Source organism: Varanus komodoensis, unplaced genomic scaffold (genome assembly GCF_004798865.1).
Source record: "Varanus komodoensis strain SLA01 unplaced genomic scaffold, ASM479886v1 scaffold3, whole genome shotgun sequence".
NCBI lineage: Eukaryota > Metazoa > Chordata > Lepidosauria > Squamata > Varanidae > Varanus > Varanus komodoensis.
Window position 1 is genome coordinate 59,726,418 of NW_025335761.1, and position 17,786 is coordinate 59,744,203.

General features: G+C 49.7%; 1 protein-coding gene across 1 annotated transcript in view; it reads right to left on the bottom strand.

Annotated features, from left to right (window-relative positions):
* Positions 1-17,786, bottom strand: part of PRKCH (protein kinase C eta) — a 111,867-nt gene that overhangs the window by 22,272 nt on the left and 71,809 nt on the right. The window contains exon 10 of the mRNA XM_044437012.1: positions 14,560-14,714. Coding sequence (XP_044292947.1) covers positions 14,560-14,714 — 155 coding nt within the window. The remainder of the gene's footprint in view (positions 1-14,559; positions 14,715-17,786) is intronic.

Here is a 17,786-nt window from a genome sequence, read left to right on the forward strand (position 1 = left end):
ATGGGTTGTCAGGGTAGCCTTTTGCTGAAAAATATGCCACCGAGTGGAAAGTGGTCCCAGTTCAGATGACATGATGACCCACTGTGGTGAGCGATTCACAACGGGGTGCTATGTTGCTTGAACCCACTTGCTGCACAGAAAGATGCTTTCATACAGCTGGGGCACAGAGACATTTCCCAGAACTGCAAGGAAAAAACTGCTTACTAAATGTATGACTGTAAATCCTTCCTGGAAGTCGATGGCATGCAGACTCGGTAAATCCCAGGGTGATCAAGTAACCAGCAGCCTAGACCTGTGGCGGATTCTTTCATCCCACTGGACGGACATACTGGAATTTTTCTAGTCTATCCAATATAATGGAGCCAATTCTCCTCTCTAACAGTGGCACTATTCTGTTCATGCCAAGGAAGGGAAGGATCTCTACCCTGGAACTGTCCATGCAAGGGCAATTTAATGACCGAGCAAAAGGATTTGCTCAGTATTTCTCAGACTTTTGCCATTTAAGCATACTTCCCCTAGAAAACGGTTGTGGCAGCACTTATTCACATATTCCTGAAAAGGAAATTGTGATTGTTCTTTGTTAGCTCCTAGGACGATGGGCAAACGTCCTGCTCGGAACTGTCGAATAGCCTGAACTGCCTGATCCTATCTAACCTTGGAAGCTAAGCAGGGTCGGACCTGGTTGAAACCTGGGCGGGCGACTTAAATGGTGTGAACTACCCAGAGAGCTCTGGCTACAGGCGGTATAGTCATGTCATGTCATGTCCTCGTGCTAATAGTCCTTCCTGTCTTCAGGTGCTGGAGGACACAGTGGGCCACCTCCCTACGGGCTTAACAGGCAGGGGCCAGGAAGCAAGGAAAGGGGAACCTCCTTGCCCTTCTTCTCACCATCACCTTGCTTGTCTGAGCCAGAGCAAGAGACAGCTGAAGAAACGAGGGGCAACAGTGGGGAGGAGCCACAAATTCAGGAGACGCTTTTCCATGGACCCCTGCTGGGGCACAGGCCCAGGCGGGTACCCACTCATGCCTACCTGTGAGACCCATGCTGCTTCCTGGATGGCCTTCAAGTGCACCCCATGCAATGACGATGCTTCTGGGGTTCTCCCACACCTGACACCTTGGGGCGCTCTGTGCCAGGGAACGTTGGTGACTCCTGCTCACTGAACACTGAGTGCAAACTCGATATTGCACAGAGCTTCCCCATTCCTCAGAACTACGGCCGCACTCCAGGGGGTGGCCTCACTTTTCCAGGCATGCGTGGTCCTCTCTTATGGCACACTAGGATGTCTTGGAATGCAGCCGGAAAATCAAGGGACTAGATGGAATCTGGTCTCACCTGCACAGGGCCCCGGCACACCACTGAGGGGAAGCGCTTGTCTTCTGGGCCGTGCATCACCCCACCGGCCTGCACACGTCAAGCACAGCCGTTCTGGTGTGCAGCTGACCAGCCCGCCCACCCAGGCTGGCCATCGTTTCCTTCTGGGCAGGAGAGCATATAAAGAGTTCCCTGCTCCAACCAAGACTTGCCACAGCACAGCGGTCCTCTTGACCTCTGGAGTGTTCCCGTACCCTTGGCTATTCTTTGGTCTTGGCTTCTTCCATGGCTCTTGGCTCCTGTCTCATATCAGATGAATGCCCAGGGGTCAGGCCTGAGAAACGTGGGATGGGACAGGACAGGGACTTTCCGGAGCAGAAAAGCACCGTACTCTGTGATCTGCAGGGGGAGGGAGCATTTTGCAGATGTGGAGCTCCAGGAAAATAAGTGCCAAAGCACAACCACAGGGTCTATTGTTTTTGCTCAATGAAAGAGAGTCTGTGAATCCTGCCAAATTTTCTTCCCTGTGTTTGCGGCAACCTGTCCTGTTTAAGTGGGGAGAGGAGAGATCGGAGTGCTGAGAGCCCCGACTTTGGATAGAGCCAGCCCCTGGGAGGCTGGCAAGAGAAGCCCTTCTTCTGCGTTGCCTGTTCCTTCTTGCCTCCCATGCAAGTTTATTTATTTATTTAAAACATTTTTATGCCGCCCCTATCGCAACGAAGCCTCGGGGCAGCTCACAACAGAAACAAAATACATAAATAAATAACAATATAAAAATTATTTAAAAACCTCTGGTGCATCTTGGATAAAAATTTAAAATCCTATAAATACAAATAATTTAACAATTAAAATAAGTTTTAAATAAAAAGGTCTTAGCCTGGCGCTGAAAAACAAATAATGACGGCGCCAGGCAGACCTCTCTGGGGAGCATTCCATAGATGGGGCGCCACCGCAGAGAAGGCCCTCCTCCGGGTACTCACCCTCCTAATATCATTCACAGAGGGTTCCCGGAGAAGGGCCTCTGCCGCCGATCTCAAGGGGCGGGAGGGCATATGTCAGTTCAGTTCTAACTCCTTGATGTGCCAAGAAGTTTAAGGAGCACGGTGGTGAGGTGCCACCTTCATGTGTGCCAAAAAGTGACTCACTGAAATGAGTTGTGGGCAGCAGCTCTGTAGGGAGGCATGCTGATGAAAGAAGCATACAAGGGAAAGACAAGGGGAGAGATTATGTGGGAACAACACAAATTAGGAGCAGGCATGGCTGCCTTACACTAAGCCAGGCTACTGGTCCCTCTAGTCTGTGGTGGTGGCTCCCAGAGGTCCCAAGCTCAGGGCCTGCCCAGCACCTGCTACCTGGGATGCTGAAGGAGATGCCGAAGGATGACCCCGGGATCTGATCACCTGAACCATTCAGGCCACCACTGGTCTGACAACCTCCACCTGGACTTTCCCTGGTTTCCCCAAGTTCTATGGCTTCATGGAGATGGTCTTCCATGTCAACCAAAAGTACACATGTGTTTGGCTATGCCAGATGGTTGTGTTTCTTGCAGTCTCTCTTTTTCAGGCTGCTGCGGCTGTGTATTTCCCAGTCCTTCAACAATTCTGGGGGTAATGCTGACACTACTGATGGTCTGTAGGCATGCTGGTCAGCCACTTCCCAAGCTGGTCCAAAAGCTAGTCTTACAGAGAGCAATCTGCAACCCTCCAGGAAAAAGAGGACCTAGCCAGCTAGGGCCCTCACTCTCCCAGAGTCATAGAATCTTCTAATAGCGGAGCTGGAGGGGGCCAAGAAGGACATTGGGTCCAACCGCCTGTCCAGCCTCCTAGATGGCTGTCCAGCTGCCCTTTGAATGCTTCCAGTGTGGGGGAGCCCACAACCTCCCCAGATCATCGGTTCCATTGTCATACTGCTCTAACAACTAGGAAACTTTCCCTGATATCTAGCTGGAATCTGGCTTCCTGTAGCTTGAGCCTGTTATTCTGAGTTCTGCACTCTGGAATAATAAAGAAGCAATTGTGAACTTCCCCTTTGTAACAGCCTTTCAAGAGTGCTATCATACCTTCCCTCAGCCGTCTCTTCTCGAGGCCAAATATGTTCAGTTCTTCGTCGCAAAGGGCTTTGTTTCATGGATCATCCTTGTTGCCCTTCTCTGCACACCTTCCAGCTTGTTTGCATCTTTCTTAAACTATGGTGCCCGCAGCACCTCAGCTGAGGGCTAACCAGTAGAGGGGAGCTAGTACTGAATGATGTTGACTTTCCTTTGGAGAACTCCCCTTCCGAGGCCAACCCACATTCCCATGGCCAGAACAACGCAGAGGAGCCTGTCTGTGCCAAGAAACCCATATAACTACCCCTTAAAAGACAATGGAAACATCAGCACTTCAACCTGGAAGTCCAGCAAAAACACAACCATCAGCTCAGCTTTTAAAGAACTCACACTCTTTAACATTCACCTCAAATTTCTAGAATGCAGCATTTGGTGCCAAAAGGGAAGCAAAGTTGGCACCAATTGTATTTTCTTTGGGAGGGATTCCAGGTCAGGGTGGCCACTGCAGAGAAGGCCCTCTCTTTTGTAAATGCATAGGAGACGTGCTCTGCAGGTCTTGCAGCTAACATGATTTCGCTCACTAAGTTTTGTTGATGGTGCCCTGCAGCTTACAAACTTTTCCCAGATGCATCCAAGTCACCCTTCCACAGAATCCTGTTCACTCACGTGTGCTCTAGCATACAAGTTACTCAGCCCTTTTTACAGTCATTGTGGAATATCAGTAATTCATGTGTTCCTAGAGAATCCCGAGCAGGGAACTTCCCAGTCGGAATTCATCCATCAGCTGCCACCACACCATTCTTACTGTGTCACCAATGAGCATCTCCACTTCTCTTATCATCTCTGGTCCGACTGCCACAGTCAGAATTTCCAGATAATATCCTGGAAGGCACAACCGCCTGTTCCAACTGCAATGTGTGACTTTTCCATCAGAAGTGCTAATCCTGACTTCACCTGGAAAGCAGTTCTCTAAACTGCCTGCAAATGAAGACAGAAATGTCTCTCCAACAGAAAATTTGGAGAGTTTAGCAGGAAATGTGGATGCCTTTTAGAAAAGGAAAACAGCAACCCTGTTGCTAGACGTGATGCAAGGCAGGGAGCGGTGAATTTGGCTGCAGCAGCCATGGGGGAACAGAGGTGAACCCAGATACTTCCCCCTTGCCGCTGCCTTGTTTCCCCCGGCCCCCGGCTGCTGTTAGCCTCACGAAGCAAAAAGAGACAAGCACCTTCAGAAACTCCACTGGCTTTCTCCCTAGGCTCTTTATTAATAGTCTATGATGCAGCACTCTGGGTTACATAAATGGCTATAAAGAGCCACTGCAAACCCAGTCAAAACTTTTGGGCCACAAGTCCAGGTTTGTCTGTTGGAACCTCTAGAAAAAGCTTCTCTGGACCCGTTCCCTGAAATCCGCAGCCAAAGGTTTTCAGCTGCTTGTTCCAAAGCATTTATATGAGCTCTCTCTTCCGCATCACCTGGCAAGCCACCTCTTCTCTTTGCCCTTTCTGCCTCACCGTTTGCTGTAGCTCTTGAGGCACCACGCTCTGGGCTTGCCTTTTTGCTCTCACCCCCCTGCAGCAAGTTTGGGCAACCTGCCGCTCCCTGGCCCTTGGGACCAAAAATCAGGACACGGCCTCAAAACCCCACTGCTTTTCAAATATTTGATGGGCAGCAAGCAGCAATTTATCACTAAAATTCAGCGGCATGGCAGTAAAAAATAAAACAGCTAGTTTAAACAGAAAAATCGATGTTTTTTGCTGCCTTTCGGTTAAGCTGCCCAATTTCAGAGGCAAATTCAGTGGTGCAGCAGCAGGTGTGAGGGCCCCAACAGCCTGAGGGACACTCTCACACATCTCCCAGACTTCCAGAAGATGCCTACCCTGCTCTAGAGCAACGTACCCAGCCCCGTGCCCTCTGGATATCTTGGACTACCATTCCCACCACCCCTGGCTAGCACCATATTGGCTGAGGTTACTGGAAGCTGTAGTTCAACCAAGTTGGAAGATACACAGTCTTTTCCACCGCTGGGCCATGTCAGCTCCACAGAAGAAGCTGCTTCCTGCTGAGCTGCTCCCCCGTCCGTGTTTCTTTCTCGGACTTGCAGCTGCTTTCCAAGGTCTCTGGGCAAGAGGTCTTCTCCTGCCAAGCTACTGCAGATGCTTCACCCCAAGACCACATGTTCTGCCATAGGGCAAAAAGCTCTCAGCTCGCCCAACACACCAGGGAGGAGAAGGCAGTCCCTGGCTCGCTTGCCGAGGGCTGCCTGCCCCCTCCAGTAGCAGCGGTTGCTGGGGAACAGGGGCAGGAGGAGACTGTTGCGCTCAGGCCTTGCTGGTGGGTTTCTCATGAGCAGGATGCTGGGATAGATGGCCCTGACCCGGCAAGGCTCCTCTTACGTGATTTACATGGCAAGCTATGGAATGTGCTACCACAGGAGCTCGGGAAAGGAACCGGCTGCATTTCTGGAGGAGAAGGCCGTCCGTGGCTACTAGTCCTGGTGGCTCTGTGCCGCGTCCACATCAGAGGCGGCATAGCTGTGGACACCAGTTGCTGGGGAACATGGGCGGAAGGGGCACTCCTGCCCTGCCCCTGGGTCCCCTGGGGGTGCCTGGCTGGCCACTGCGTGGACAGAACGCTGCATGGACCAGGCGAACCCTGGGCAGATCCGGCGGGGCTTTGGGGATCCTCTGAACCATCGCAGGTCAAGAACGGCATGAAAAAGCCTTGAGTACTGCAGAGAGGAGAGGGGGCAGGAATGTGGCCGATACAGAGCCACTGCCTGGCCCCCTCCGTGAAGACCCACCACCACCTTCTCGCATCGCTGCTCCTCTTCTGCGCTCTGGCCAAGCAAGGAGTCCAGGAAGCTCCCCTGCTTCCACCCCCTCGGCTGGCCAGGCTGGCCCTGCGGCTGCAGCGACTCGCCACCTCCGGGCAAATCTTCCCACCAGGGCCGCAGTGGCACCCAGTGGGTGAGTGGGTGAGGGGCCAGAGAGGCTCCGTGGAGCTGCTTCATTCCCTGTACCTGAGGCTCTCTGGGCGGCTTAGACTGACAAGGCTGCGCCACAGTCCTGCTTTGCAGAGAAACGGTTCCAAGACAAACGGAGTCTTGGCTCTCTGTGCAGCCTTTTGCTAGCGCACCATCGCTCTGGGGGCTTTCTGGGGATCCAGAGGCTGCAGGGCCTCAGGCCTCTCCTCGGCAGTCGATGCCGGCGGTGCCACTGGGCAAGCCATGCCCAGCGATGGGGGAAAGGGGGCATGAGTCGAAGCAAGGGGTGCAGGCAGCGAACAGGGGTCCATGCAGGAGCATGGCAGAAGAACCAGGAGCCTGAAACCCAGAGCTGGCTTCACACTGAGCAAAGGTTTCCTGCTCTGCAGCGATCCAACAGCTCAAAAAGGTGGGCTAGAAGTGACCTTTCCGTCAACAGGAGTTGCTCAGCCAAGGACTCTGTCACAACCGGAGCACCGTCCATCCCAGAGTGGACCCTGCTGCTCCAGAGCTGCCATGGGCACAGCCCACGTCCCAAGCAGCGTTTGCCTTGCTTGGCATCCTGGCCTCCTGCTTCCAAGGCAGGCCATTCACACAGTGCACAGAACTCGCCCAAACAAGGGAAGCACGAGCATGCACTCTGAAAGGCTAAACGGAACAATGGAAGGCTCAGAGGATGCCAAATCCCTGACAGAAGCATGTTCAGACAGATGAAAGGGCTATATCAAAATCATTTTCTTTTTTTCTGGGGGTGGCATTAAACTTTTCAGGGCAATAAAGGAGAACAGCTGCAAGCATCACAAAAGGACCAATGGTTTTCTTGAGTGCTGATCTGTAATTAGCAAGGAAGAAGGAGGTCATGGGACCAGGAAGCTCTGCAATGACAAAGGGGGAGGTCATGGGACTGGGCAGGTTTGGTGTGCCAAGGGGCAGAACCTGCCTCCTCCGCCTCCAATCCCCCACCCAAGCCATCGGGGTACGTGCCCTTTTTCAGCTCAGTCACCGATTCAGACATGTTCAAGCCTGTGCGCCGTGCGGTTGGGAAACAATGATAGAGGCAAACTCCTCGCTTAATGCACGGCCACAGGTGAGCATTGGAGAAAGAAAAGACGTGGCAGGAATTGCTGTGCTCTGTTCTTGGGATTCTCATGGACAACTTAAATAGAAGAACGTAAGAATGTAAGAAAAGCCATGCAAGATCAGACCAAAGGTCCATCTAGTTCAGGACTCCATATAGGTGGCGGTGAACCAGCTGCCCACAGAATCCCTCAAGCAGGATGGGTACAAGGTCTGTTCTCTACATTTTCCTTGAGACATCCCACATAATGTCCACAGAAACATTGGCTCAGTTAGTCAGTAATATAATCCACATTCATGGGTGGAGCATAAGTGGAGTGTGAGGTGCCACTAAACCATGTGTGTTGTTGATATGTGGATTCTTGCATCATCTGAAGCCATCATCTGAACAGAACCCATGGCTTGTTGTCGCTTGTAAACTGTGAATTGTTTGTGGTAAACAAACTGGGTTTGTTGGCTTGGCTGTGTTCAGACAACATGGTAGCCCAGTTATCATGAACAAGATATAAGAACAACCCACATTCAACTATTCTCAATCCATGGATGGTCTGAACCCAGTCAATGGCGGTGTTCAAACACAACAAGCAACCCTGCATGATTACTGTGGTGGGTGTGTGTGCGCTTTACCATGAGCTGACAATCAGTGGTTTCTATCAGTAGTTTTATCCTCCCTGTTCAATCTTCCCACTGTTGCCATGGATCCCATCAACCACTGCACCCTAAATTCATTTCCAAGGTGCACCACTCCCTGCCTATGTCACCTGCCTCTTCCTCATTGGTCCACAAATGGAGCCTAGAAGGCTGGAGCTCCTGGAATTGCCACTCTTTCCAGAGGACTCTTTGGTAGTCGCATACCAAGACTGTGGAAACCATTGTCCTGGGATCAGACAACATAACACGCCATGGTGGTATGGAAAAACCACAGAGCAAACTGTGGGTTCTTATAATGGTTTTCCACTGAATTTACCATGGTGAAATGCCATGATTGGGTTCAGACAACATGACAGACCAACAATGGTAAAAAACCACCCTGGCTTGTTGAGCTGTCTGAACTTAGCCATTGTCTAGAGAGCCTCTGATCTGCTGCCTGGAGGATTCCCTGCCTTGTAGCAACGGTGGGCAGTGTCTACTACCACAGTCAGGATTTTTGTCCATCTAGCCCAATACTGGCAACACCAACTGGCAGCAATGGCTCTCCAGCACTTCCCACTGGGGTCCTCCCCAGCCTTTACCTGTAAATGTTGGGGCTTCACCTGGGAAGTATAATCCTAGCACAGAGCTGTGGCCACTACCAGCTGGGGGGGGGGGTGTCCCCAGTCCAAGTAGTGCAAGGACCACCCGTTGCTTGAAACAGACCCCCCACACACACACAAACACGCCCTGCTGCTCACCACCCACAACTTGATGGGGGCTGCACCAAACCCAATTGCGAGAAAAGGGTGCATTTCAAAAAAGGGAGTCTGGCACACTCCCAGCCAGCAGATCAAGGCTCGCCTCCTTTTCACAGAAGGACTTGTCCATTGTTCTCTGCGGAGAAGCTCCCAGCACCGAGTGCATTTGGTCCTCTCGGTAATTCCACGAGGATCACTCTCCCAGGAAGCAAAGTGATCCCCAAGCCTGGGGCCGTGTAGCTTGACTCAGCAGGTGCAAGGTCCTAGACGCCACCCCGGCCCACTAGAAGGTCTCAGGCTGCAGGTGTGGAAAGCCCCTTGAGCTGAGACCCGCACCAAGAGAAAGAGAAACATGGAGCGCTGCCTTCCACACTGTTTCGTGAAGGGAGAGGCGCTTTATTTATTGGCTTCAGTCTGCAGAAGGAGAGCAAGCACAGGGCAGATGGAGAGCCTGCTTCAAAGGTCTCCCAAGGAAAGGAGGGCTGACTTCAAGCTTGCGAGAACTACCGAGCCTCAGGAATCAAAGCATTTGGAGATCAGGAATTTGTCCTGAGTATCAGGGCTGAATGAAGCTCACTGTCCTTCGGACTTACCTGGGATCCCAGTCAGCATGCTGAGACTCCCCAGAGGGCTGCACCCCCTTTCTCCTGACCACCAATTATCTGGTGGCTTCCCAGCTTTCAAGCAGATTTCTCTCTATTCTCAAAGGTCTCCTAAGACTTAGCTGCTCACAGAAAGCAAGGGTTTATCCCTTACAGATCAAAATAGTGTCTTTTTGGCCATATCCCTGGAGTGCCAGGATGAAGGATCCTGCCATGACCTACTGGGTAGGGTTGTTGGGAAAGGTAAGTGCAAACCCCATTCACAATGCCCTGACTCCTGTTGCAACTGCTTGATTTAAAAAGTAATAAAGCTGCCCCTTGAGTAAGATTTAGGTTGCCACACTCTGCACTCAGTGAAATGCTTTTTAGTCAGTCTGCAACAGTAATTAGTCCATTAGTTACATCAGTTGATTCATCAACTAAAAAACCATCCCTAATTAAACACATCACATGTTTTAAGTTAATTATGCTTACTGTAAGTATTTTTAAAAAACTAGAACCGATAAGCACCAACTTAGAAGGAGTATTTATTTGTTACACTTATCCAGAAAGATTTGCTCTTCTGTGATGGTGCTTCCTACCTCCAGTTTAAAGAAGTTTGTGTCTGTGTGGGCATGAACTATCTAAAACAAAATAAGGTTTTTCCCTTCAAAAGACACTGTTTTTCTCCTATTCAAATGGATGCAGATTCAGTTACTTGATTACTCAATCAAGCAAGACTGTGACCTAATCCCCACTTTCCTTAGAATAGGCCCCACTGAACCAGTGGAGCTGTGGCCATCTTTGCAGGATCATTTGAGCAGAGCTGTTTAACCAAGTTCCAGTCCTGCTTCTTAGGAACCATGCAAATGAAAAGCCGCTGATAAACTGCAGAACCAACCACAACTGCCATAAACTCAATGCCCTTGGTCATGCTTTAGGTTTCCAGTGAAACATGCGTCAGGGCGAGATGACAGTCCACTGCTGCAGAGCAAAATACCAAACTAAACAGCACCGAAGAGGAGAGGAAGATTACATATGACTATCACACAGAAAGGGTGATTTCCTGAATTCAGTTTTCATATTTCCTCTCTAGCTTCTCACTCAATATCATTTTCATTTCTGAATGCATGAAAAGCTACACCTGCAATCTCACTTCCCTTTATCCATCTGCATTAAAACGCAGCCACTTTCTAAATGTTAGTGGCTCCAGCTCAAGCACCACCTTTATGAGCCTGTAGGTAAAAAGCACATCCCTCATAAAATCATGAAGCCCTGAGATTAATGAGCAGGGCCTTGCCAGGTCAAAGACTATGCCAAGCAAGACAGCTGCTGAACTGGAGGAGTTAACCATTCAAGGAAATCAGCCCAGAGAGGTGGCATGTCTTGTCAACCCACAGAATGCAAACACGGTACACACTTGGGGGAGCAAGTGAAGAAGTCCTCTGTGTTGACTTTAAAACCATTTAATTGCTAGATTCTCCTTCACTGCCTTGTTGTGGTGAAGGGGCTTGCATAGCTCAATGAAGCTATGAGCAAAAGTTGGCTTGAAACTTAACATTAAGAACACTAAGATCATGGCATCCGGTCCTCTCACTTCCTGGCAAATAGATGGGGAAGAAATGGAGGTAGTGACAGATTTTATATTCCTGGGCTCCAAGATCACTGCAGACGGGGACTGCAACCAAGAAATTAAAAGACGCTTGCTCCTGGGGAGGAAAGCTATGGCAAATCTAGACAGCATACTAAAAAGCAGAGACATCACTCTACCAACAAAAGTGTGTATAGTCAAGGCTACGGTTTTCCCAGTTGCAATGTATGGCTGTGAAAGCTGGACCATAAGGAAGGCTGAGCACAAAAGGATTGAGGCCTTTGAATTGTGGTGCTGGAGGAGACTCCTGCGAGTCCCTTGGGCCGCAAGGCGATCAAACCGGTCAGTCCTAGAGGAGATCAACCCTGGCTGCTCTGTAGAAGGCCAGATCCTGAAGATGAAACTCAAATACTCTGGCCACCTAATGAGAAGGAAGGACTCACAGGAGAAGAGCCTGATGCTGGGAACAATAGATGGCAAAAGAAGGAGGGGGCGGCAGAGGATGAGGTGGCTGGATGGAGTCACTGAGGCAGTGGGTGTGAGCTTGAGTGGACTCCGGGGGATGGTGGAAGATAGGAAGGCCTGGAGGAATGTTGTCCATGGGGTTGCGATGGGTCGGACACGACTGATTTCACGACTAACAACAATTGGTAGATTAAAAAACCAAACCTTGAGCCGAGGGTATTGGTGCAAGTCCACTGAAGTCTGAGAGCAAATGTGAATTAGGAGTGCTGTGGCCTTGGGGCATATGACTTTTTAAAAGGTGATTTTGGTTATCCTATGCAAATGCAGCAGAGAACAGAAAATAAAATAACACCATCCAGCATTTCCACCTAGATGGCCAGCCAACTCACACATCCGGAGGGGTGGCGCATCAGTGAATGAATATGCAGTGCAGTCTAGGCAGGGTTGCAAAACATAAGTCCCTTGGAACTCGGTGGGACTTGCTCCCAGGTAAGACTGCAAGCCCAGGCACACTTACGGGAGGAAGCGCCATGGAAGCCCATGGGACTTACTGCTGAATACGCATGTACTGCAGAGTGGTGACTTCCAAATCGTGGGTCTCCAGGGAAGCTTATTAGGTGTCCCTCAGCAAGAAGATCCATAGTGGTGGATCTGCTGGTCTGTATATACCCAGAGTTTTGGGCTTCAGCCCAGAAACTGTATTTTTCACATAAGCAATGGGCGTAAGTGAGTTTGGGATCTAGATCTCTCCGGGGCTGCTGGACACAGTGGTGCCATGCCTTCCTCAAAGGTACGAGAAGGAAATGAATCACCATCAAGTCCTTTTCAGCAGAGATGGAGGACCTCAAGCCAGCCTGGGTATAAATTCTACTGTATCCCTAGCAAACGGACCCAGCTTGATGCAGGTGGAAAAGCCCTACTTTTGATCTAGGGCAGTCTTCGAGCAAACCTACACAGTTCTCTTTGAGTGCAGCCATGCCCACTGGTGTGCTTAGGCATGGTCTCTGCTATGGGGCTTTCCTATATAGGCTCCGACTCTACAAGAGGCTGCCCCACATCATCAGGAAGGGAGCAGGCTTATAACTCTGTCACTTGGGCTACTATTCCCTTTTGACTTCCAACTGTATGGACTGCAAAGCCATATACTGGGTAGGGAAGTCTGCTCCTAGTGGCCGAAAATGTTACTGCAGGCTTCAACAACATGGATGCATGAAAATCAATTAAAATAATTAATGCCTTTTAAAATCAGTGTAAGTTCAAGGTGCACACCACTAGCTGAAGATGCGAGCCAACTTTCAAGAGTCTAGGTTTTCCCGTCCTGACTGTGGAGCTGATAGGTGGACGGACAGACAGACATTCTTTTGTTATTATTCTCGATATGTGTTGTGATGTCAATCACTATATAATTCATTTGTTGTATAAAACACAGTTTACAAAACAAGAAAATGTCACAGTGCCAGCAAGAGTTGAACACATTCTTCCAGCCCATCATAAAAATGACCCAAACTCAAGATTCAACAATCGGCTCTAACAAGCAGCAACAATCTGAACAAAATCCTCTTATTGTGGCCCATTTGTCTGCAAGACAACAATCCCATCATCCGTTGTAAGACAATCCCATCTGCAAGACCACAATCCCATCATCCCTGACAATCCCACCCTCCGTTTCCTTTTAGACATTTATAGTGATACTTGGTACATGTGCCAGTGCGCCTGCTGAAGGGCTCCTAGGAATAAAGAAGTTTATTCTCTGAGATTCTCGGAGGGAAAAGAGGAGGCCCCGGGTGTTCAGAGCTGCGTATGCAGAGCTTTTCTGGAGGGAGGAACTGGATGTTAACAGCCACTGGCAGTGGCTATTTGAAGGAGAAAGCGAGTTGCTGCATCTCGGGCACCTCCTCTCCTTTGGGGCTTGGCATTTCTTCGCGAGAGAGGAAGCGGGAGTGAGATGCCACTCCAGCATCCGAGGGAGAGCTCTTTCTCCCTTGCCAGAGGCTCACTATGGCCACAGCGTGCTGCCTTTTGCTTCACATCTGCAGGCAAAAGCTGCTGCTGCAGAAAAGTTATTCAAATGGCTTGGATAAAAAAGAGCGCAGGGGCTGGCTGTTAATGAGATGCTGCAGGTCCAGCTTGCGCTGCAAAGAGAACGGTGCGTCCCCTGATCTGTCGTCAAGGAAGAGGCGGGATGCCCTTGTTTTCACACCTGAGCTCACAACCACTGGCCCTGCATTGTGGAGGCCGTGCTGCTGCTACAGGTTGCACTTCTTGGCACGGAAATCAGCTCTCCTGCTCTGCCTCGTTTTCCCCTTTGAAAGAGACGTACGGACATCAATGGCTCACACGGACTATTCAGCCAAGGTTCAAAGCGAATGTCACTCATGCAACCAGGATGGTGAGAGGCTTGGGAATGAAGTCCTGTGAGGTGTGGTTGGGCTGATGGGAATTAGCATCTGAAAATCTGTTTCTCTCCCTTTTTTTGGTCCTGTGGGGGTGAGCCCCATAACCTTTTGGCACTAATGCAGCCACACCACACAGCACACCTTGCCAGAAAAAAATGGACTGGTTTCGGCATCCCGAGGCCTGCTAGGATTATCCCCACATCCTTATTTTTAGAAACATTTCACAACTAGGAAACAGCTGGCTAGACAGGCATAGGATGCTCAATTTCAAATTTTAGTGATTGACTGGGTTGTTCTGCAACAATGGGTGCTCATTTCCAAATAAATGCATTTAGCATCAGGGTTGCAGAAGGAGCTCCATTTTATTCCAGGAGTCGTGATGGTGCTTTGGTTTCAGGGAGTTCTCAAAATGTCTGTTGAGAAGCTCTGGATGGTGGCGGAAGGAGGAGAGAAACGTCGGGCTTGTTTGCAGACAAAGACAACCCAAATCAATGGCTCTGGATGACTTACCAAAGACGGTGGGGATAGCAGGAGACGCCCAGGCCCATGTAAGGTGACCCAGATCCTCAGGTGAGAAACTGGGGAGGCACAGCTGCTCTCTAGACAACTTTGGTGACACCTGAAAACTCCTCTTTCCAATGTAGCTATTAAAGGCACAGGAGCCTTTTCTGGCCAAATCCTCAAAAGTAATGGAAAAATCATGGTGGCTCACCTGTAAATGATGCCTTTCTCATGGAGGAACATGAGGGCCGAGATGATTTCGGCAGCATAGAATCGGGCTCGGGTTTCATCGAAACGACGGGATTTCTGGATGTGGAACATCAAGTCACCTCCGTTCACAAACTCCATGACAAAGAAGAGACGATCCTAAGAAAAGGCGACATCAAGCGCCATTGTCAATGGAAGCATTTTAAGTATATTTACCTTCCCCGCTCCAGCCAGAAAAAACAGGTTCTTAAAAGTCACCCTTGTTGACACCATCACAAAACGGCAGAGGAGGCCTGGCCACCACACCAGCTGTGGCTGTGGACCTCCAGGTTGGACGAGGGAAGGCCACATGGCATGGTCCTTGAATGGCAAAGGGCGCCCCCACCCACATCTTATTTATGTATTTAAAACTTTTCTAGACCAGCCCCTACCGAAGTCTCAAAATGGTTTAACAATACAGCAACTTAATATAGAATATAGCATCCTAAAAAATTCAACTGACAATAAAACCTAGATTAAAACAGTCAGGTCTTAAAACATGGGGAAAATAAAAAGAATACAGTGACGGCGCCAGGGAAACTTCTCTGGGGAGAGAATTCCACATCTGGGGGGCCACCACAGGGAAGGCCCTTCTCCAGGTAGCCACCCTCCTAATCTCCTTCAGGGAAGGAACCCGGAGAAGGGCGTCTGCACATGGCTAGAGCACCCCCTACAAGGACAGAGTACCCTTCACCTCCTACGGTGGTGCTGACCCACATCGGGGCCTCTGCAGGTTCAATTCCCCTACCTCCCCCCATATACACATTAGGGCTCCGATCAGGAAAGGGAGGCCCACAAATCATCTGGGGGGCTGAGGGAACTGTGCAGCAAAGATAATGTGGTCTGGCTGCGCATCAGGCTGTTGTGAACTGCCTTTGAAGAGAGGCAGAAGCTGCAGCTACTGTAGAACAGAGCGGGGCCACCTGTTCCGAAGCACCTGCAGAGCCTGCCAGTTCATTTCTAGATGCCTATTTACCTGGAAGGCCCTCAACCTCACTCTTTCAAGGAAGGTCTCTTCCTATATCGGTCCCCTGCCCCATACACATACCCTAAATTGAAGCCATTTTGAGAAGGGCCTGGTCTCCATAAATTCCCATTTATGGAGATACTAAATTAGCTTTAACGAGGTACAGGGACTTTTCTGGGGTAGCCCTGATGCCGTGGGACAGCCTTTTTGGTGCAGCCTCTTCCTAGATGGCCTTTCAAAGGTAAGTAAAGATATTTCTGTCCTTCTCGTCTTCATGCTGTATAGTTTTTTGTGGCTGTTGTTTTCCTGTCATTTTGGGTTGGGGGAAATCACTTTACTTTATTGTATGGTTTTCAGTGGTGCTTATTATTATTTTTAAGGGTCAGCCAAACCCATATCCCCCCTTTTGACTTGGGATAGAGGGGGAAACACAGGATTTCAATGATGCCTCCTAAAATACTTCTGCAGACTGTCTCACTTTCAATTCTCTTTTCCCGAGATTAGCACGAGCAAGGTCTCTGACACAAAAGGCCCCTGCATTTCTTCTCTAGTGCTAATGCATCCTAATGCCCACACAGAAGCTAAAAAGCTGCCTTCCTCAGACCTCTGGTCCATCTAGCCCAATACTGCTTACACTGACTGGCAGGAATCACTCTCCAGGGTTTCAGAACAGGCTTTTCCAGCCTTCCCGGCCAATGCTGTCAACTCAGCCTCGAACCTGCTGCATCTGAGCTGCAGCTGTGCAAAACCAGCTTTTCAGCCACGTAGCTGTGTGTTTTGCCGGGTGTTGCAAGTTGATAAAATGCAGCAGAGTAGAGATCTGTGGCCGTGAAGCAACAAAGAGCCTTGTGGCACCTTAAGGACTAGTCGGTTTTATGACAGCAAAGGCTTCCACCTACGGGGCTGAGGGCTTCTCTGCTCTGCTGTGTGGGAGGCTGCTGGCCTGGCTGCATTTGACAAGCATGCTTTCAAACCCCTCCGAGTGCTGGCTCGGGTGGCTGGGTTCGTTGGGGAGAGCCGAGCTGCTGTATGAAGTGCAGCAGCAACTTGGCCCAAGGAAGGCTGTCTGTCCCAGGGATGCAGCTCTGTGCCGATTCCAAATGCAACTGGCTGTAGCAGGAAACTCCCGGATGCTCAGCCACGCCAGGAAAACACCGCCCCAGGCAACAGAGCTGGGCAGGTACAAATAATCTTCTGGCCTGGAACTGTTCTTTGCTTTGAGCAGGGAACAGCAAACTCACTCTCTTGCGCTCTGCCTCGTTTCTCTCTACAACCTTTTATATCCACGGATATGCAAGGTCTGCAGGTAAAGCACTTAGCCAGAGTCCAAGCTCAGGTGCTGAAGCTGGAGAGGCCATTGGGGGAGAGAGACCGTCTCCAAGCAGGCAGGGTCCTGCCTGGACATGTTTGGGTGACTCAGGAGCAAAAGAAGAATAGGAATTTGGCCGAGCCCGTTGTCCAAGGCAGCTGAGCTTGAGTGCAGCAAGCTGTGACATATTTAATGCATTATTCTTGTACTTCTAAGCTGGCAGAGACAGGAAAAGGCATTTATACAATTATGTGCTTTGGGTTTGTGTCTGTTGTGCACCATCAAGTCATCTCTGACTTTTGGTGACCCTATGAATTAAAGTCCCCCAAAATATCCTATCCATGACAGCCCTGCTCAGCTCTTGCAAATTCCAGGCTGCGGCTTCCTTCCTGGAGTCCCTCCCTCTCAGAGTTGGTCTTCATCTTGTTTTTCTGCTTTCAGTTCTCCCCAGCATGATTGTCTTCTCCAGGAAGTCTTGCCTGGGGATGTGATATCATTCTATAAGTACCTCAAAGGCTGTCACAAAGGGGAAGGTCAAGATCTTGTTGGGAAAATTTGGATAAATCCTGTCAGAAAAGTATTGCTTCTGTGTGCTTTTGTAAGTGTAGAATTCATCCTGTACTCCTTCAGCCAAGCTAAGTCACTGTTTAAAATGGCATTGGAATTCACAGTTTACCAGGAAGTATCTTTTGATAGCCCAGAGGGCTTCATGTGTCCTGGTCATTCAGAATGTCTAGAGTCTAGATAAGGGTCTGAGTTCATGAATAGTTTCTCAGTAGCTTGAATTTACATGTCTAAGCAGACCTGGAGATGGGTTCAAGTTACTCAACTAAAGTGTCAATACACTGCAATTAGAAATATTGTAATCTCTGTACGATTGACTGACATTCCTTTATCTGTTCTGTATGTGATGACC